Source organism: Betta splendens, chromosome 11, assembly GCF_900634795.4.
Source record: "Betta splendens chromosome 11, fBetSpl5.4, whole genome shotgun sequence".
Classification (NCBI taxonomy): Eukaryota; Metazoa; Chordata; class Actinopteri; order Anabantiformes; family Osphronemidae; genus Betta; species Betta splendens.
Window position 1 is genome coordinate 9,891,339 of NC_040891.2, and position 17,717 is coordinate 9,909,055.

Here is a 17,717-nt window from a genome sequence, read left to right on the forward strand (position 1 = left end):
CTGCATGTAATTGCAGGTCACGCTGTTGCTGCTGGCAACGCAAGGCATCAGAGTTGATACCTTTAACACCATCTACAACAGTAAATGTTGGGTTTATAGTTTAACATGATCACGTAGTTGCAAACACTGAAGCATAATAATAATCACCTCATAACAAGACATTTAGTCCACAGTAAAGTGAAGAGGGTTTAAAGTATAGAGTGTGGGTGTGAGTGAGTGTGAAGGATACACACCTCTATTGTTTGGACCATAGACAGACTATAGTTACACAATAGTCCATGAGTGAACGAATCAAGTTACACACACACGCACACACACTCTTTTCACTATGTCACTAGTTTCTTAGAGTGAACACACACACACACACACACACACACACACACACACACACACACACACACACACACACACACACACACACACACACACACACACACAGGCTTTTGGTGGATAAGTTGTGTTTGTTAGTGTGTGTGTGTGAGACAGAGACTAAATCACATGGAGGACAGATGGCTTGGGTTACAGGTCATCTGATATCTCCACACACACCTGCGCGCTGCAAACTCAGCAGGATTCAGGTGACATCGCTGCTCGGCGAACGTGTGGGAGTGTCTGTTCCGTCTGCATCCCCAGGCTTTCCGCCGTCCCTCACGTCCTCCGTCTCTTTCTAACTAATTGCTGCTATTTTTCCTTTATGTAGGTTAGCAAAGATCCTCAGTCAGCAGACTTAAAGGGAGTGTACACACAGGCTCGGGCTTCACATTTCTCTCTTTCTACTTCTTTTCACTCTCTCACTACGCGTCCGTCCCGTCCTGTTCATGCTCTTAGGCTCCTGCGTTCCACGTGTAGGCCAACAATACTGCAAGATGATCCTTCTCTGTTAGTAGTTGTGTCGCAACTGTAGCGTCACGTCACGTGTGACACCTCCAGTAACAGCAGTGCAATATATCACCTTGCGCAATGCATGTTGTATTTCTGCTGCATTTCAAGAGTACAGGAGAGTGAGTTGTCAAGTGAAGAGAGATAAGAGCTCTGGTACTGTAGAGGGCAGCATGTACAGATCTGTGCTGGATGCACAGTATAGATGCCGTCAGCTGATATGAACTGGCTCTGATCCGAGAGCTCTCATGCACATAATAATCTTCTTATATCAAAGTTTAATTAGGTGTAAAGTCGTGCAAGTACAAGTGTATGCAAGAATGTGCAGCGACTGCACCTGAGGCCGTACGGTGAATGAGGTCCGGTAGAGACGGACGCAGGAGATTATTGTGAAAGTACACCAGGAGGAACACAAGGTTAAGATGGATCATAAAACCATTGGATGGAAGAAACATAAGTGAGAATGGAGCTGTGGAGGAGAAGAGAGCAGGCTGAGGCAGGACAGGCTGTGGAGCGAGGGAGAGGCAGCGAAGGTTTCATCTCTGTGCTAAAAGCTCACTGATCACCTCTGAGTCATCCCTGCTTGAGTGAACAGATGGTGTGTGTGTGTGTGTGTGTGTGTGTGTGTGTGTGTGTGTGTGTGTGTGTGTGTGTGTGTGTGTGTGTGTGTGTGTGTGTGTGTGTGTGTGTGTGTACTACCATGGAACTAAACGCGCATGTGTTTGTTGTAGTGCACTGCGACACGTCTCGAGTCACAGGAATCTGCCTCCAACCCGAGATGCCCTTGGTCCTGCAACACACACACACAGACACACACACACACACACACACACACACACACACACACAGTGTGGGTGCGATTCATAAATAAAATGGTTTTGTGACTTATCATTGTAATCATTCATTAGTTTATTGTCCTGTTTTGCACATTTGCACACTGTTTCACGATGGACACACTGTGTCAGTGTGTGTGTTGTCGAGCCTGATGAAACACCATGACGCGATGCGTTTGTGCGTGAACCGTCACCATGTGTCAGGAAATATAACATGTCGGCGTAATTGAATGTGCCCAGGTGTGATTGTCGGAGCGAGTGCTGCCGTGCGTGTGCGGGTGGAACTGCTGGTCCATTATTCATGAGACTCACACAGAGCGCTCTATCTTGTGCGGCGGGGGGTCCTCGCTAACAGATGGCACACACACACACACACACACACACACACACACACACACACACACACACACACACACACACACTGTACCTTTGTCAGCAGAGCTCAAGTGTTGCAGCTGCTGGAATTTGACTGTGCAGCCATACAAGCGTCTGCAAACCTCCCAGAACTTTATTATTTCTTTTCTGATTCCATTCATTTTCTCATCTATAAATATCTGCAGCTACAAAGCCCACAGCCGTCACACATGGTCTTACTCACTGTCACGCCAGCAGTGAGCTTTTCTACTGTAACTTCTTCTGTTATATTCAGCAGATAATTACTTACATAGTATGTAGATAGTACATTATTAGGCTTCCTCTACTGAGTCGTGCACCTTTCCCTGACCTCCTGCTCTCTCCTCCACAGGATTGTGCTGCATGTGGGCAGGTTTGCTTCTCCGGGGAAATGATTCCGCATGAAGTGCAGCGCACTCGGCCCCCCGTCTTCCTCGGCGGCCGCAGCAGGTGTGACGTCGCGACGCTCTTCCCCACGACACTGAGCTCACTCCTGAGACGCTAAAGACCCAACAGACCCGGAGCCAACAGAACACCCCGCCACTCCCCTCCGACCGCCCTCCGCATCGCCATCGCTCTTCAGCACCTCCGCACCTATCATTTAAAGAACCAAGAGATTTACGTGCCGAACTGGACAGAAAGGGAACGAGAGACGGGCCTGGAGGTTGGTTTATAGCCAGTAAGGACAGAACATCAGAAGGATAAAGGGAAGTGAAGTAGAAAGTAAGAGAGGGGGAAACAGAAGAAGCTATAGAAGGTGAACGTTAAGGGATAAAGCAAGTGTAGGGTGAAATCATTATGAAGTCCAACCAGGAGCGCAGTAATGAATGTCTGCCCCCGAAGAAGAGGGAGCTCCCCTCCTGCACCTTGGCCTCCGAGGACCGCTCCCCCACCGTGGCTCCCGCCAGCGACAGCCAGCGCTCAGAGAACATGGCCTGGCTCGCCAGCGTGGCCAGTGGCCACGAGGCCGGCGTGGGCGGGCACCGCAGCTCCTCGCAGCCCGACGGGCCCCAGTACAAGTCCAACTCCTCGGCGTCGGACTCTTCGTCCTCCTCCTCCTCCTCCCTGAGGCTCGTCTCCTCGCTCCCCGCGTTCTATACGTCCCCCCTGTCACAACCCACCGTTGGAGGAACTGTCCATTACGCCCAACTGCCTCCCAACCTGCAGTTCATCTCCTCACCCGGCGCGCCGTACGCGGGCTACATCTCCCCTCAGCTGCTCCCCCCTCCGCCTCCCCCCCCCTCCCCTCTCTGCCTCCTCCACCCAGAGGCCCGCTCACACAGACACAGCCTCTCATACTCACTCACAGACCTCTAAACACGACCAGCACCGAGCGTCCTCTGGGTGGACCTCCATGCCCCCGCCCGCCACAGACCACACCCCTCACCACAGTCAAATACCCACCTCCCCGCGGACGGTGCCATCGCCTCATCACCAGTCACTGCATCCCCACCACGCGCTGGGACACGGCATGTCCAATGTGGTGGTGCAGTACACCGATGGGCCTAACAGGAAAGAGGAAGGGGTCCCCAGGCCTAGAGAGCTCCACAATGGCGAGCTGGAAAGGGGCCGGCGGTTTGGGCCGTCCCCGGAGTCCAGTCTCTACAAGTCGGGGAGCAAATCACGGGAGCCGTCGTCCTCCGGCGAGGCCCGCCAGCTGGCTCTGCCGTCGGACTACCCCGGCCACGACCTCTTGGGGCTGCGGACCTCTGTCATGCTAATGCCCAACAGCCACGGGGACCACCAGCTGGCCCCGCCCAGGGGCAGCCCCGACAAGCACGCGGAGAAGGGCGGCATCGTCCTGGGCAAACCCGTCAGCCGCTCGCTCTCCTCCGCCAACAGCACCTCCTCCTTCACGTTCCCGCCCCCATTGAGCGTCGACAGCCTCAAGGCGGTGAGCGCGCTGCCGCCGCCCACCGTCATCCACACCACACACAACGCCACCGAGTCGCTGTCCATGGGGCTGCCCTCCACCAGTATTTACCCCCAGCCGCCCATCATCGGATACTACGCAGGCGGCAGTGGGAGCCCGCACACGCCCCTCAGCTTCCACGCCGGCCTGCCACAGCACTTACTCATTCCTGGTCCCCAGCCGGTCATCATCCCCGTCAGCGGAGGCGGCGTCACGGCTTTGGAACCTGTGACCTCCCACGCGACGTCGTCCACCCAGGCCACGCCTTTCCCTACTACACTCCCGCACACGTACATCGCCGCCGCGGCTCCCAAGGGAGACGCCCTGGACGCCCACGGCGGCTCCTACCACCACCACGCCGGCGCCGTGGTCCACGCCCAGCTCCACCTCCCCGTCGTCCCCGTGTCGCCCGGCCTGGTCGCCCCCCCCGCCCCCCCCAGCGCCGCGGCGCCCCCCGCGCTGCCGCCGTACTTCATCAAGGGCTCCATCATCCAGCTGGCCAACGGCGAGCTGAAGCGCGTGGAGGACCTGAAGACGGAGGACTTCATCCAGAGCGCCGAGATCAGCAGCGAGCTGAAGATCGACTCGTCCACTGTGGAGCGCATCGACGCCAGCCACACCTCGGCCAACTTCGCCGTGGTTCAGTTCTCTGTGGGGGAGCACCGTGCACAGGTGAGCAAAAAGGTGGATCACGCGGCATAAAGCACTTCTAACAGGCTGCTCCCTCTGCTTAGAGTCTGAAGCCGTCACAGAGATGCAATGCAGCTAAGACTCACTCACCATAACTCAAGTTTAGTCAATGAATAGTTAAGCTATTCCATTTTTATAATCAGTTTCACACATGGTGAATCAAATGGAAAGAGGAAATTCAAAAATAAAGTTGAACTAATAAAATATCATGGTTAACTGTATCCATAATTGTCAAGACTAATAATAGACGTGCTGGTTTAAAGGCTTCATGCTTCTTTTTGTCTTTGATCACTCTTCTCTCCTTCACAGACTCACACACACTTCCACACCTCTCTTCTCTCTCTGGCTAAAGCCAGTTAATCTGTTTCATCTGTCCAGCGCTGGGCCTCGGCCGCCCACGCATCACTTCTCCTACCGCCGCTCGCTGCCTCCGGCTGCTCTTTGATACTGTAACCCACAAAAGCTGAGCGTCTCTCAAAGGCGCCTCGCTCTCTCTCCGCTCCCCCGGCGGCTCAGAGGTGGCAGCGGACGGATCTGAGTCCACTCTGAGGAGTCAGAAATGATATAACCGAGGAGGGAAAATGTTTGCTTTGAGAGGGTGTTCGATGCGCCTCACGCTTCATAGCGCTCTTGACATTGTTCTCTTTCCGCAGCCTCCCTCACCTTTTCATCTCCATCTTGCTCGACTCCCACCTCATTCTCTCCGCAGTATTTCAGCAGTTCTTTCGATCCTCCCATGCTCAACTCGTCGTATTCATCGAGAGCCTTTCAGACTTGTCATGTTTTAAATATGTTCACCTTAACCTTAATCACTCAATGAGGCGGAAATTGTTACTACATTATTACGTATTATATTATCTTGAAGGACTTCATGTCCCAGTTAAACCAGCTAAATTTAGACTAAACTGAATTAAAGGCCTTGTTTGTACATTGTTTGTTCAGAACATTAGATTATTTATGTTCCAATGAGCTATGACTAAACTTACATATGACTGAGGGTTTGACCTCCTGATACTGGGAAATTTCCTTTTTCTTTTCTCAAGCCAATTGAGAATAAACAACTGCTCCTATATGATTTTTTAAACTCTGGCCCTGGGGACGGATCATTCACTGCACCGCTTCTTGTCTCAGATCTTGTTGTATTACATTTTGATCCTTTCTCTACTTTGGAAAACAAAACACTGTCCCCCAAGATTGGAGTCTCACGCTGACACATGTTTAAAATTATGGAAGATAAAAGCGATTCATCCTATGTTTCCCTTAATGCGTGGTGACATTGTTTGGGACTTTATGCTCTCCGTGCCTATTTCGCGCACAGACTGGATGATTTAAATTTGTAATCACTAAGCCTAAGTGGAGTTCGCCCTGTAGGTGTTTGCACCAGCAGAGCCGCTCTCATCAGGATGAGTTGACTAGACTTGGCATGTAAAGTGTTTGTGTAATAATGGCTCCTCTTCTTTACCCATTCCTGCAGGTGAGTGTGGAGGTCTTGGTGGAGTATCCCTTCTTTGTCTTTGGTCAAGGCTGGTCTTCATGTTGCCCAGACCGGACCACGCAGCTTCTGGAGCTGCCTTGCACTAAGCTTTCCGTGGGCGACGTTTGTATTTCACTCACCCTCAAGAACCTGAAGAATGGCTCTCTGAAAAAGACTCAGCCCCTGGAGCTGGCCAGCCCTGCCTCCGTCTCAGCCCCCAGCGACGCGCACATCAAAGCCCCCAGAGCCGTCTCAGACACCCCCCCGAGCTGCAGCGGGGGAGGCACCCGGCACGGTGAGCGGGAGAACGGCATCAGCCAGCGGGGGAGCGGCGGAGGCGGCAACGGCAGGGGAGCGGCCGCCGGCGTGGAGAACGGGGATCTAATGATTGGGGACAAAGGGCCTGTTTCCAAAGGTCAGGTTGCCGGGGGCGCCGAAGCCGGCTCCAGGAGGCCGTCGGGAGGGAGGAAGCGGAGGTGGTCGGCCCCGGAAGGCCGCAAGGTAGAAAAGTCAGAGGAGGAGCCGCCGTTGGCCCTGCCCAAACCTTCCTTCATCCCCCATGAGGTGAAAGTCAGCATCGAGGGCAGGTCCAATATCGGGAAGTAAAGCCGCGCGGGACTGTTAATAACCCCTGTTTTTGGAAAACAACAACAAAACAAAAGAATCCTACAAAACACACGAATGCCCACGTTGATGTTTCATTGTCTTGGTTTCAAAGTTTAGTTTTCTGTTTTTATTTTTCTATCTTTAATACTGTACTGTAGAGGTAAAAACTACCCTACATGGTATCACCTTACATTTAGTCTGTGTAGTTTATAATGCATTTTTATAGATGGGTTTGATATCACACAAGCGATTGGTGCCGTTTTGGTGGCTTTTATGGGACGAGCTGAGGTGAATGGTTTGAAGTTCCAGAGCTGTGTGGCACAACGGCAGCGCTTGATGACTCAGCACGGCCGGCTGCACTTTACACATGATGTAAACCCAAATTCATATAAATCCAATTCTGCTGTGGATAGTTTGACCCGTCCGCTGCTAGCGAGGCAGCGCTGACATCAGCTGATCCTGAACGTCAAATCTTTCGTCTCCATGTGTCGGACCCGTGCGGTTACGTCATCAAGTAGCGCCAGTGTGCCGCACAACAGAGGGGGATTGACACTTCTGCTCAGTGTGATGACAGTGGAGATTTCATCTTCAGCATTTTTTTTAGTCTTCTATCTCAGCAGGTAGTTGTTTTCTATGATTGTCAAAAACCTTAATCAGGGGTCATTTAAGCGTAGATCTAACCTAAGTTGGTCGATGTTGATGTGTAACTGTGCGATACCCTAACCTGATACATGCAAGTGCAAACACACTGGGTTGGTAAACTTCACTTTGAGAAAACAGTAAGAGTCTGACTACAATCAATTATTATTATTATTTTCTATATCCAGAAAGGCTGTGAGAGGAAGTGAGAGTCTGCACGTCAGTTCCCGAGAGGGTCAGGATGTTTCCAAGCACTTAACACACCTGTCACACTCACTTTACAGCCGACAAGTTGTTGTTGTCTCTTCATTTACACAGTACTGTATGTTTTTAGATTTTTATTTTAAAAGAAAAGGGTAGAGAGGTGCAGCGGCACGACAGCCGGTTATGTGGAAGCGAATGTGCCATGAGATCATAAAGCAAATAAAGACAGAGAAATTGGACGGGGGGGGGGGGCAGCCGTGTGCTTTTACAGCAAGCCACATTTAGGTGAGAGAGAGTATTAGAATGTGTGATGAAACGGATTCATGAGTTGAGGGCTCTGAAACGTCCGAGTGATGCTCTGTACTAGTCACGCCACAGAACTTTGAAATATCATATATTTGTATTGTGTGTGGGTGTGTGTGTGTGTGTGCGTGACTGAGTGTGTCTCTGTCCATACATAAACACACGCATACACAATCGACTACAACAAGCTCTGTGGTGTGTCTGTACAGTAAGTGTACGAGCTGGAGTGTGGTTGTATGAAAAGAGCATCCTCAGACATGTAGACGGAGCTAAACGTCCAGTGTTCCCACTTGGAGTCTGTACTTAGGAGAATCTTGCGTTTTGCACATCGGGAGGAGGGAGTCAGGTTGTTGATGGTCCTGTCCTGAAACGAGCCCTGGACCGTGCACAGTGACACACTGGAGGAGACCAGGGCTGCTGCTGCTTCAGCTGGCGCAGACCAGAGATCAGTGAAAAAGGTTCCCACATCACCACAGTTTAGGCCCGACTACATTGGAGCTTTTACTAACCAACGTGTGGCCTGCTGAATGTGTTTGGATACGAAGCATCCCTCTGGTGGAACCGTGGAGTAAGGGCCTAGTTTGGATTGATGACATGTAGCAGTTACCTCAACAGATGTGCTCGCTGGGACGACCCCAGGCTTTGAGCTCTGTCAGAGTCTGAGACTTCTGTAGTGTAACGTGGCGCAGCCTGTAAATGTGGAGTAGATGTTGACTTCCTGCAGTCGCACCTTTGGATTATTCTACACAGCCTCTGGGTTTTTGAAGAGATTTTTGGTTGGCAGTGTCACTAGTTGCTGTGACAACAGTTGTATTTCACTGTAGGAAACGAAGCAGAGAGTTGAGGCTGCGTGGGGTCAACGATGTTTTAGGTGACAGTTTACCAGGGTGATGGGAGGATGGATGTGATAGTATGTGGTGAATAAACAGGAAGATGGATGGTGAGGATGAGTGGACCCTCTGTGATAGAGAGAAAGAAAACAGGGTTTCTCAGATCAACACCACAGTAGTTTTAGCATTTTTTCCTTTTCCTACTGAAACATCATGATCATTACTTGTAAAAACAGTATGTGTGTGTGTGAGTGGGTGCCAGGGTGTGTTTTGCAACCTGTGTATGTTTTGTGGCTGTGTTTGTGTAATTATTATTTTTTTTCTATTTATGTTCGATCCTCGTTCCCAACAAAGGGGGAAAAATGTCAAATGTCACACAAAACAATTTCAGCCAAAGCGAAGTAAAGCTGCGGTTGCTTTGGCTGCTTTAGAAAAGCAATAGTAAGTCAACGTTCAGGCACCCTCCTCTCTGCAATAAACATTTAATAATAATCCTCTAGCGTTGAAACCAAAACGTCATCTTTCTGCCCACAAACAAACATATAAGACCATTGTTTTTAGAATCTAACCACTAGTCTAATTGACATTACTCCGCCATCATTAATCCCATGTTAAATCTTTAGGAACTGCAGTTGCAGCACCAGTTGCTAGTCTTCAGGGAACTGACTCATATATGCAGAAACTCAACAGAACCCCCAGAACCTCCTCTGTCCCGCTCGGTCCAGAGCCATGAACCCGGTTGTGAATCTGCAGGTGTGTCGCGTTGCCACGACTCCCGTAGTGACCTCGTTAACCTCGTTTCAGGTACCCAATCATAGCCAGCCAGCCTCACAAGCGCCTCCTCCCAAGGCAAAGCAATCGATTAACCCTCAACAACCGTTCGCTACCTTCTCCGCGAGGCCCGGCCTGGAGATGCCGGGCCGGGCCGGGCCTGGACTTCCTGTCCCCCTCATAAGGTCATGTTTTGATAGTCTGTCACCTTTTCACTACTCCCTTATGTAGGTTGTTGTGTTTCTACTTGCATGCGTGATACTAGACTCTGAAACAAAGCAATCTGTCATGTAGGCACATCCAGAGAGCAGGAGAGGAAACAGCACCTTATAGCAAAACAATCCTAAGTTTAACCCTTTGATCCGCTTGTACCACAATGTGCAATACTCACATTTAACCCCCCCTTTTCCCATTTATTGTGCCAAGTGTGTGTAGCATACAGTAGTCCTACTGTTTTACTTTCTGTACCTGTGTGTTACACCTGTAAAACAGTGGGTGTTTGTGGAGAGAATCAGAACCAACGAAGAGTTTGTCCAAACCTCTAGCACCCTTTTGTCCGTGTGGCCTTCCTAAATTTGAGTGAAGAGAAACTCTGTCTTGTCTTGTGGGAGTGGGAGCGTGGGCCTGCACCGCGGGTCCCGTGTGTAGTGTGTGTGGTTATCCATACCTGGTGGTGTGTGTGTGTGTGTGTGTGTGTGTGTGTGTGTGTGTGTGTGTGTGTGTGTGTGTGTGTGTGTGTGTGTGTGTGTGTGTGTGTGTGTGTGTGTGTGTGTGTGTGTGTGTGTTTTTCCTTTTTGTCTGTGAGGATCATAAACCCTGATCCAGGGCGGGTCGCGGTGAGACCCACAGAGAAAAGAAACCTCATTGCTAGTGGGGACCACTTTTTAAAAAATGAAATAAAATTAAAAAAAAAAAAAAAAAAAAAAAAAACAAGTTAAAAAAAAAGAACCAACCAACAGAGATGCACATGTAAGTAGATGTAAAAGACTTGATAATGTTTCAGCACTTTCTAATCCTAGGATGGGCTTGGTCTGTCCCCTCTGTCTCAGACCGATACCCTCCCTAGGGGTAACATTCATTCAGCAGACAGACAGAATGAGAATGAAAAGGGGGGAGTGAAAAAGAGAAGATGGCTCAGTTTAAGTTTTTGCACATCACTTTGCCGTATCCTTGTGTTTGTCTGTCTGTGCTCCATCTCGCTTGGTGCCCGGCGCGTTATTGGGTCCAACGGGCCGAGGTGTTAGGTGATTCCTTGATTCTTTTCTACTAGGAAAACCTTGTCTCATGGAATGCATCCCTTCTTTTATTGTGTCAGGGTTTGTTTGGAGTCTTTTCGCCCGGCGCCGACCGGAGCTGCGCCGCTGAGTGGCTCTGGTCAGAGGTTGAGTTTTATTTTGGCGGGACGGCTCGGCACAGCCCGGCCTGGTCGCGTGGTGTGAAAATGGTGCGTACAAACCTGTGCTTTGTTTGCGTTCTTCTTGGTGCAGGAGCTTTTTCCGTGTTTTGGTCTCCTTGTAGCACTCAATATAATGTCAGGAGACTTAAAACTGTGTAGAGAATGTGTCATTGTTGAGTTTTTATGACAAGCGTCCTCACTGGAGGAACACTGCTAATGTCTTTTTTTTTTTTTCTTTTTTTTTTAATTTGGCTTCTTGCACAACTTGACAAATAAAATGAATGTTGGTGTGTGAGCTTTGACTTTTCAATCAGAAAAAGGCGTGTGTGCTATTGTTTCTTGATGTCTGTACTTTCATTTTTCAAACAGGATGTGTTTGTTGAGGCACTTTGTTGTGTTTCATCAGGATTCCTCTTCTTCTTCGTTTGTTTTCATTCTTTTATGACGTCTCGTCGATGTCCATAGCGCTGGATAACCAACTCAGGCAGAAAGGAAAAACCTTGTAGAGGCCCACTTAACAGTTTAATGTCATCCCAATCAATTTACACAGTGGGCTGTTTGAAATGGGTTATAAAATATGTACATTTATTACAAATAATTTGATATGATTAACAAATGTCATTATTGACAATAATGATTATTATATTATTAATGTGTATTATGCTGGAGGTGGCTTGGATTACTCTTCAGTGTACTGAATGTCTCTAGTCTGCCTCTCTGCAAGGCGACAAACACTTCAGCAGGGGACAGGCTGTACGGTCCGTGACCTCTGACCCTGCCCACTGCCACGGAGGGGGTGGAGCTTCTCTTCGGCTCAGTCGACTCCTCCCTCTGTTCTGAACACTCAGCCCTGAGGCTGGCAACCGGTCTGTCTGGATGTTTTTCTGCCGACCCGCGACGCCGAGCACTGAACTGAGACTTTGGCCGATGCGACGGTGGCAGAGGAGCGGACACCAGCACAGACCTGCATGGACAGTCTGGCCTGCAGGGTGCAGCGGGAGTTCCCAGCCAACTTGTTTGTACTATATTGTACTCACCAAGTCCCTGTGTCTCACCATCCCTTTCCTCTATAGCAATGGAGAACCCTTGTTGGTGTATGTATTTGACATCTGTACAAATGCACCTCTTTGAAAAAGAAAATGAAACCTTGACATATCTGGAAATAATGGCCAGTGAGTGCGTGTTAATTTACACGAGCGCAACACGAACACTTCTCTCAGCTCAATTACAGATCGTCTGATTGTTCTTCTGCCTTCACTTGGCTGAATTCTGAAGGGACAGCGCCCTCCAGTGGCCGCTGTACTGCACAGCACACTGCAGCTGTAGACAACTTATTCTAAGGCAACGCAGAGAGTTCTGGACTGTGCAAAACGCCTCTGTCAGGATTAATTATCTAAACCTGAAGGGTAAATTATCGGGAAAATGTACAGCACCCTCAGAACTGCTTGACCCCTAATTACTGAACCCTAAACTTTATTCCTCTGCTCGTTATGTGTGGCCTTTTAGGCAAACGTGACCTGTGGAACGTGGCAGCAGTGACAGCTGGGTAATGAGTGGCAGGTAAGTGAAGTGATGTGCTGATGGCTGGAATCCTCCTCTAAGCGTAACCACGGTGATCGTTACACGGCTCCGTGTTGTTTGATGTAATGCTTTTAATGTGTTTTTTCTTTCTTTCATGGAGGAAATGACCTCACACCACGAGGACCTCTGAGGGTTCTGCATGCGTTTTTATTGCAGCGTAGTTTCTCCAGCAACAGCTCGGCGGCGCCGCCTCTGGAACTTGCATATTGATTTGCACATTCATCCCAGCGGCGCGTGGAGCGGCGTCATATCTCGGACGATCTCGACAAGCGCGTCCGCCGACTCCTGCTGAGTGTGTTTACAAGCGCGGCGCCCCACATAGCTCATATTGTTGATGTGCATATACAAGCTGACGCGTTGAGACATATTAGATCTAATTGCACCAGCCTGAGCGGCGCAGTGGATCCTTTACGGTTAAACTGGGAGGCTGGAGAATGTAAACACACTCGGAGGCCGAGGGCGGTGGGAGATCATCACAAACCTTGACTTTATTAAATCACAACCTGCAGGAAACGAACATCACAGATATCCTGAGGTAATGTGTGTGTGTGTGTGTGTGTGTGTGTGTGTGTGTGTGTGTGTGTGTGTGTGTGTGTTCCTCCTCAACATGCTACACCACCGTCTCAGGCCTCACAGTACAGTACTACGCATGGTGTGGGTGAAAGCTTGTGCAGCTCCGCTAGGAGAACATGTGGCTGGACTGCTGTGTGACGCGGATGAACGTCGTCCTCCGGCTCAGCTCCTTGAGTTTGGCGGCGCCCACGTAGGTGCAGGTGGAGCGCAGGCCGCCCAGCACGTCGCGGATGGTGTTCTCCACGTCTCCTCTGTACGGGACCTCCACCGTCCTCCCCTCGGACGCCCTGGGAGAGGATGAGGGGAGGCACATATAAAAGGCTGCGGCTCTGGATCCGGTCCAGGTGCTCTGGATGGGGCTCTCACCTGTACTCGGCGACTCCGCCCACGTATTTCTTCATGGCCGTGTCGGAGCTCATGCCGTAGAACAGCTTGTACTTCCTGCCGTCCTTCTCGATGATCTCTCCGGAGCACTGGTCGTGGCCGGCCAGCATTCCTCCCATCATCACGAAGTCGGCGCCGGCGCCTGACGGGCCCCAAACGGACAGGTGAGCCCGCGGCGCCGTGTGGAACCACAGCTGTGCACGGTGGACTTACCAAAGGCCTTGGCCACGTCGCCCGGGCAGCTGCAGCCCCCGTCCTGAACAAAGAACCCACTCAATCAGCTTCTAATCTACCGCAGCGCTGGACTCGCCCCTGCATCCAGAACTCACAGAGATGATGTGTCCGCGCAGTCCGTGGGCCGAGTCGGCGCACTCGATCACGGCGCTGAGCTGCGGATAGCCCACGCCCGTCTTGATCCTGGTCGTGCACACAGAACCTGGAAGACACGGTTCACAGAGCGCGGTTTCACTCACCTGAGCCCGTGGGCCCGGCGGGAACAGGCGGCGCCACCCACCTGGCCCGATGCCCACTTTGATGATGTCGGCCCCGGACAGGATCAGCTCCTCCACCATCTCCCCTGTCACCACGTTACCCGCCTGTGAGACAGAGCGCGTCAGCACCCGGGCCGTCGGGCCCGTGCGCCGGCCGGGTCGCCGTCTCCTACCATGATCGTGTGTTTGGGGAATTTCTCTCGGACCGTCTTGACGAACTCCACGAAGTACTCGGAGTACCCGTTGGCCACGTCCAGGCAGATGTAGCGGAGGGCGGGCACGGCCTCCAGGACGGCGCACAGCCTCTCCAGGTCCGTGGCGCCGCTGCCTGAGCTGGCGGCCACGTGCTGCGGGGAAGACGGAGCGTGAGCGCCTCAGACGGGCTCCAACGAGCCGCCGCCGCCGTCAATCACGGGTCCTACCTCTAGGCATTCTGGGTGGTTAGCGGCGAAGGCTTTCCACTCATCCACAGAGTAGTGTTTATGGATGGCTGTGAAGAGGGTGTGCTGGGGAGACGGGGGAAACGGGGGGCTTTAGTCGCCTGGAACGGGGGCGGTTCCCGCGTTCGTGCTGTTCACTCACTCTGCTGAGGACCTGCGCCATCTCAAAGGTTCCCGTCGTGTCCATGTTGGCAGCGATGATGGGGATGCCGGTGTAGGTCTGTTTGGAGTTGCGGAATGTGAAGGTCCTCTGAAGGTCCACCTGAGGCACGGACAGGAATCAGAGGCATAATTACAGCTCGGTTGATTAATTCTGCTTCATGCTGACTGAGGGACTCGGCCCATTTTCCCAGAACCGGACGTGGCTCATGCGGCTCCTGTTCTGAACCTGTGCGGTCCTAATGGTTCTGGTCCGGGTCCGCGCAGCCTGTTCTGCTGCCTGCAAACAACAGACAATGCTCACGCATGCAGCAGGTGGAGGCTTCTGGAGGCTGCGGCAGTGGGTCAGACTCCTCCAAAATAAAAGCACGGCTGCTTATTATGTGATTCATTTTGTCTTGAGTTGTGAATTAAAGGTGTCCGTGGTGTTTACACTGGTGCGTTCTCGTGGGGCTCAGGCTGGAACAGCGCTCATATCTGTGGGTTATGTGCTCTGGGCGACAGCCCGACTATTTATACACAGCTTTTCTGAGAAGCCTCTCGTGTCTCATGTTGCTCGCTGCTCAGAAGTCCGTCTCAGTCGCTCCTTCGCCGCAGATCCAATGCCACCACGTATTGTGATCCAGGTCTGCTCTAGTGGCACACACACACACGCACACACACACACACACACGGAGGAAGCGACGCTCGACTCCAGACACACTCACACTCATCCAATCATTGCATCTAAAGTCTCCCTGTTGGTTTCTTTCTGAGGTCAGTTCCAGTCCAGTTGCTGTGCTTCCTGTCACCTTTGCGAAGGTCACTCCCGCTGTTGCGCGTGCTAATAAGTACAGCATTCTTTGTGCGACACTATCAGATTGCACCAACCTCTGAGCGGCTCTTCAGGCTGCTCCTCTTGGGCCTGAAGAGGACGTCCTTAAAGTCCAGCTTGAGGTCCGAATCCACGCGAGGCATCTTGGACGCCCAGAAGCGCGTTGCCCAGGCTGAGGTGGGGGTGTGTGTGGAGGAGACTCCCCTGAGGAAGGCAGCGGCAGCAGGAACGGTGGCGGTGGTCGGTCTCAAGCCCCAGGCACCAAACCCGAACCTCCACACAGCCAGCGTATTTATAGCTAAAGGGGGCCCGGCCCGGCCCCGGCCCCCATGGCTTTATTTGGGCCTGGACTCCCTCTCCGTCTGTCTCTCTGTCCCCCTGGTCCCTTTCTCCCTCCTCTCCTCCTGCTCGCTCCCTCTCCACTCGGCGTCCGAGTGGCAGGAGCAGCAGGCTGTCCCAGCCGCTGACGCATGCACACAAGCTCCTCCACACACACACACACACACACACACACACACACACACACACACACACACACACGGCAGCACTGCGGTCGTCCTGCGTGCAGTGCTTAATAGCACACCTGCTGTCCGGTCGGGGCATTGCTGCCGCGGGTTCTGGGCCGTTTGGCCGGACTGTGGGCAGCGCTCAGGGGATATCCCGCTGACTTGCACGCGCGGTGTGAACTGACGGTTGTGTTGCGTTCATGCCGGTGGCTCGGCCGGTGTTTCCTGGGTGAAAAAAGTCGCTAATCCAAGCTTTTGTTGACTCTTTGGAACGGATGTGAAACTGTGATACACAGCTCGAGCAGCAGATGTCAGCGTCGCCGCAGCGGACGGCAGCTGACGGCAGGTTTCCGGGGGAACGGCACGTGTCTGTGTGATATTTACAGTATGTCTGTGGTACATTGTTTGGCTGTGTGTTCACTTCATGCAGGAAGCAGTGACCTGAAAGTAAAAAACTGCTCACATTACTCTCATTTCCTGCACTACAGCTTTGTAACAAAGACTTTCAGGAAGTAACAGTGTAAAATCCACCACAGCTGGCCCAGAACCTGGTGATGTCATGATCCCGGGCCTCACTGGCGTATTATAACACGTCAAGTCCAGTCTATAGTTCAGAACTTGTGCAGCTGCTTCACTGTGTGCACGTCACACTGAGCTGCGCTGATAAGGATGTGCTGAATGAGGTCATCCCCCTAAAGGCCTCTAAGGCAGTCACACTGATAAGAGCAGCTCGGTTTTGACCCCGGCTGCTGAGCGAAGCCCGTGTCAACCTGCTGCACTCGGAGGAATTAGGTGAGAGTGCAACAGGTAGCGCTATCTCTGGACTTAAGCCCTATTTATGGCTTATAATACACTCTCACCGGTTAAGCTAACATGGCAGCCGTGTGTTTTGTGATTGTGTGGTTGTCGGTGTGATGATCTGGGTTCATGCAGCAGCATCGCCGTCTTCAGTCGCCTCTGAAAGAACTTCCTACCTTTTCTTTCTAAAGTTCCTTTAAAATTCTAATGAGCAGATATTGTATTTAAGTATTTATTTGGCAGCCACTGCTATGTCTGTGTGATAATTTAATCCTATACATCAACTCTGGTGGGTTCTGAGCATTATTTGCCTCTATCCACAATCTCTGATGACTAACACACAGAGAATAGTACATAACTGCTTATATTGAAGTCTTCCAGGCGCTCATGGATAATGTGAAACCTCTCCACTCGCTCCATTTGCCCCAGATTTCAATATAAGACGGTGAGGCAGAAAAATAATGTCAGCGCTTGCAATTCTCTGCGTGAGTAAAGCGTGCGCATCCTGGCGCTGGCAGGCTGCGCACGCTCCTCTCAGACGGCGCCGCAGAGACGTGGGCTCGACCGGCGGCGCTGCTGGGCCGAGCAGCTGTGGAAACCACGCGGCGGTGGGCGGGCGAGGTTCCGGAGAATCTTTGATGTCAGGTGTGTTTTTGGCACACGTTAAAATGACAGGAACTTAAAAATTCTGTTTGTTTCCCCGTCTCCGGTAACGAGCGCGAGGACGACCCGTCTTCATCAGGGAACTTTACGCTGCCAGATTTGAGCAGAGTTGGAATTTGACTCCTAGAGACAACGTCAGGCCCAATTTGCTGCACTTCTTTCACAGTCGACTACGTTTTCAGCTCTGGTTAGAATTTAATATGTGTTCGGTGCAAAAATAACAACAACAAGCTCAAAGTCAAGAGAAGTAGGTCAAAAGCCAAGAATAATAAGAAAGTGCTGAAAGCAACGCCGACGTCACACAGGAGACAAGTGCTGTCCAAGCAGAGCATTATTTACAGTAGTTTACAAGCGACAGTATCATCACTAAGTAATTAT

General features: G+C 51.4%; 2 protein-coding genes across 2 annotated transcripts in view; one reads left to right on the top strand and one right to left on the bottom strand.

Annotated features, from left to right (window-relative positions):
* The window catches only part of atxn1a (ataxin 1a), a 59,107-nt gene extending 47,015 nt beyond the window's left edge, over nt 1–12,092 (top strand). The window contains 3 exon segments of the mRNA XM_029166179.3: nt 2,458–3,338; nt 3,340–4,689; nt 6,182–12,092. Coding sequence (XP_029022012.1) covers nt 2,904–3,338; nt 3,340–4,689; nt 6,182–6,787 — 2,391 coding nt within the window. The 5' untranslated portion in view covers nt 2,458–2,903 and the 3' untranslated portion in view covers nt 6,788–12,092.
* A 546-nt stretch (nt 12,093–12,638) lies between these two features.
* gmpr (guanosine monophosphate reductase) lies at nt 12,639–15,806 on the bottom strand. Its single transcript, XM_029166180.3, has 9 exons — nt 15,429–15,806; nt 14,542–14,661; nt 14,382–14,465; nt 14,133–14,306; nt 13,983–14,064; nt 13,798–13,904; nt 13,682–13,724; nt 13,451–13,610; nt 12,639–13,371 (listed from the first exon to the last, which is right to left on the bottom strand). The coding sequence occupies exons 1-9, from the start codon at nt 15,513–15,515 to the stop codon at nt 13,191–13,193; spliced, it is 1,038 nt and encodes a 345-aa protein (XP_029022013.1). The 5' UTR covers nt 15,516–15,806; the 3' UTR covers nt 12,639–13,190.
* Between the last annotated feature and the right edge of the window lie 1,911 nt (nt 15,807–17,717).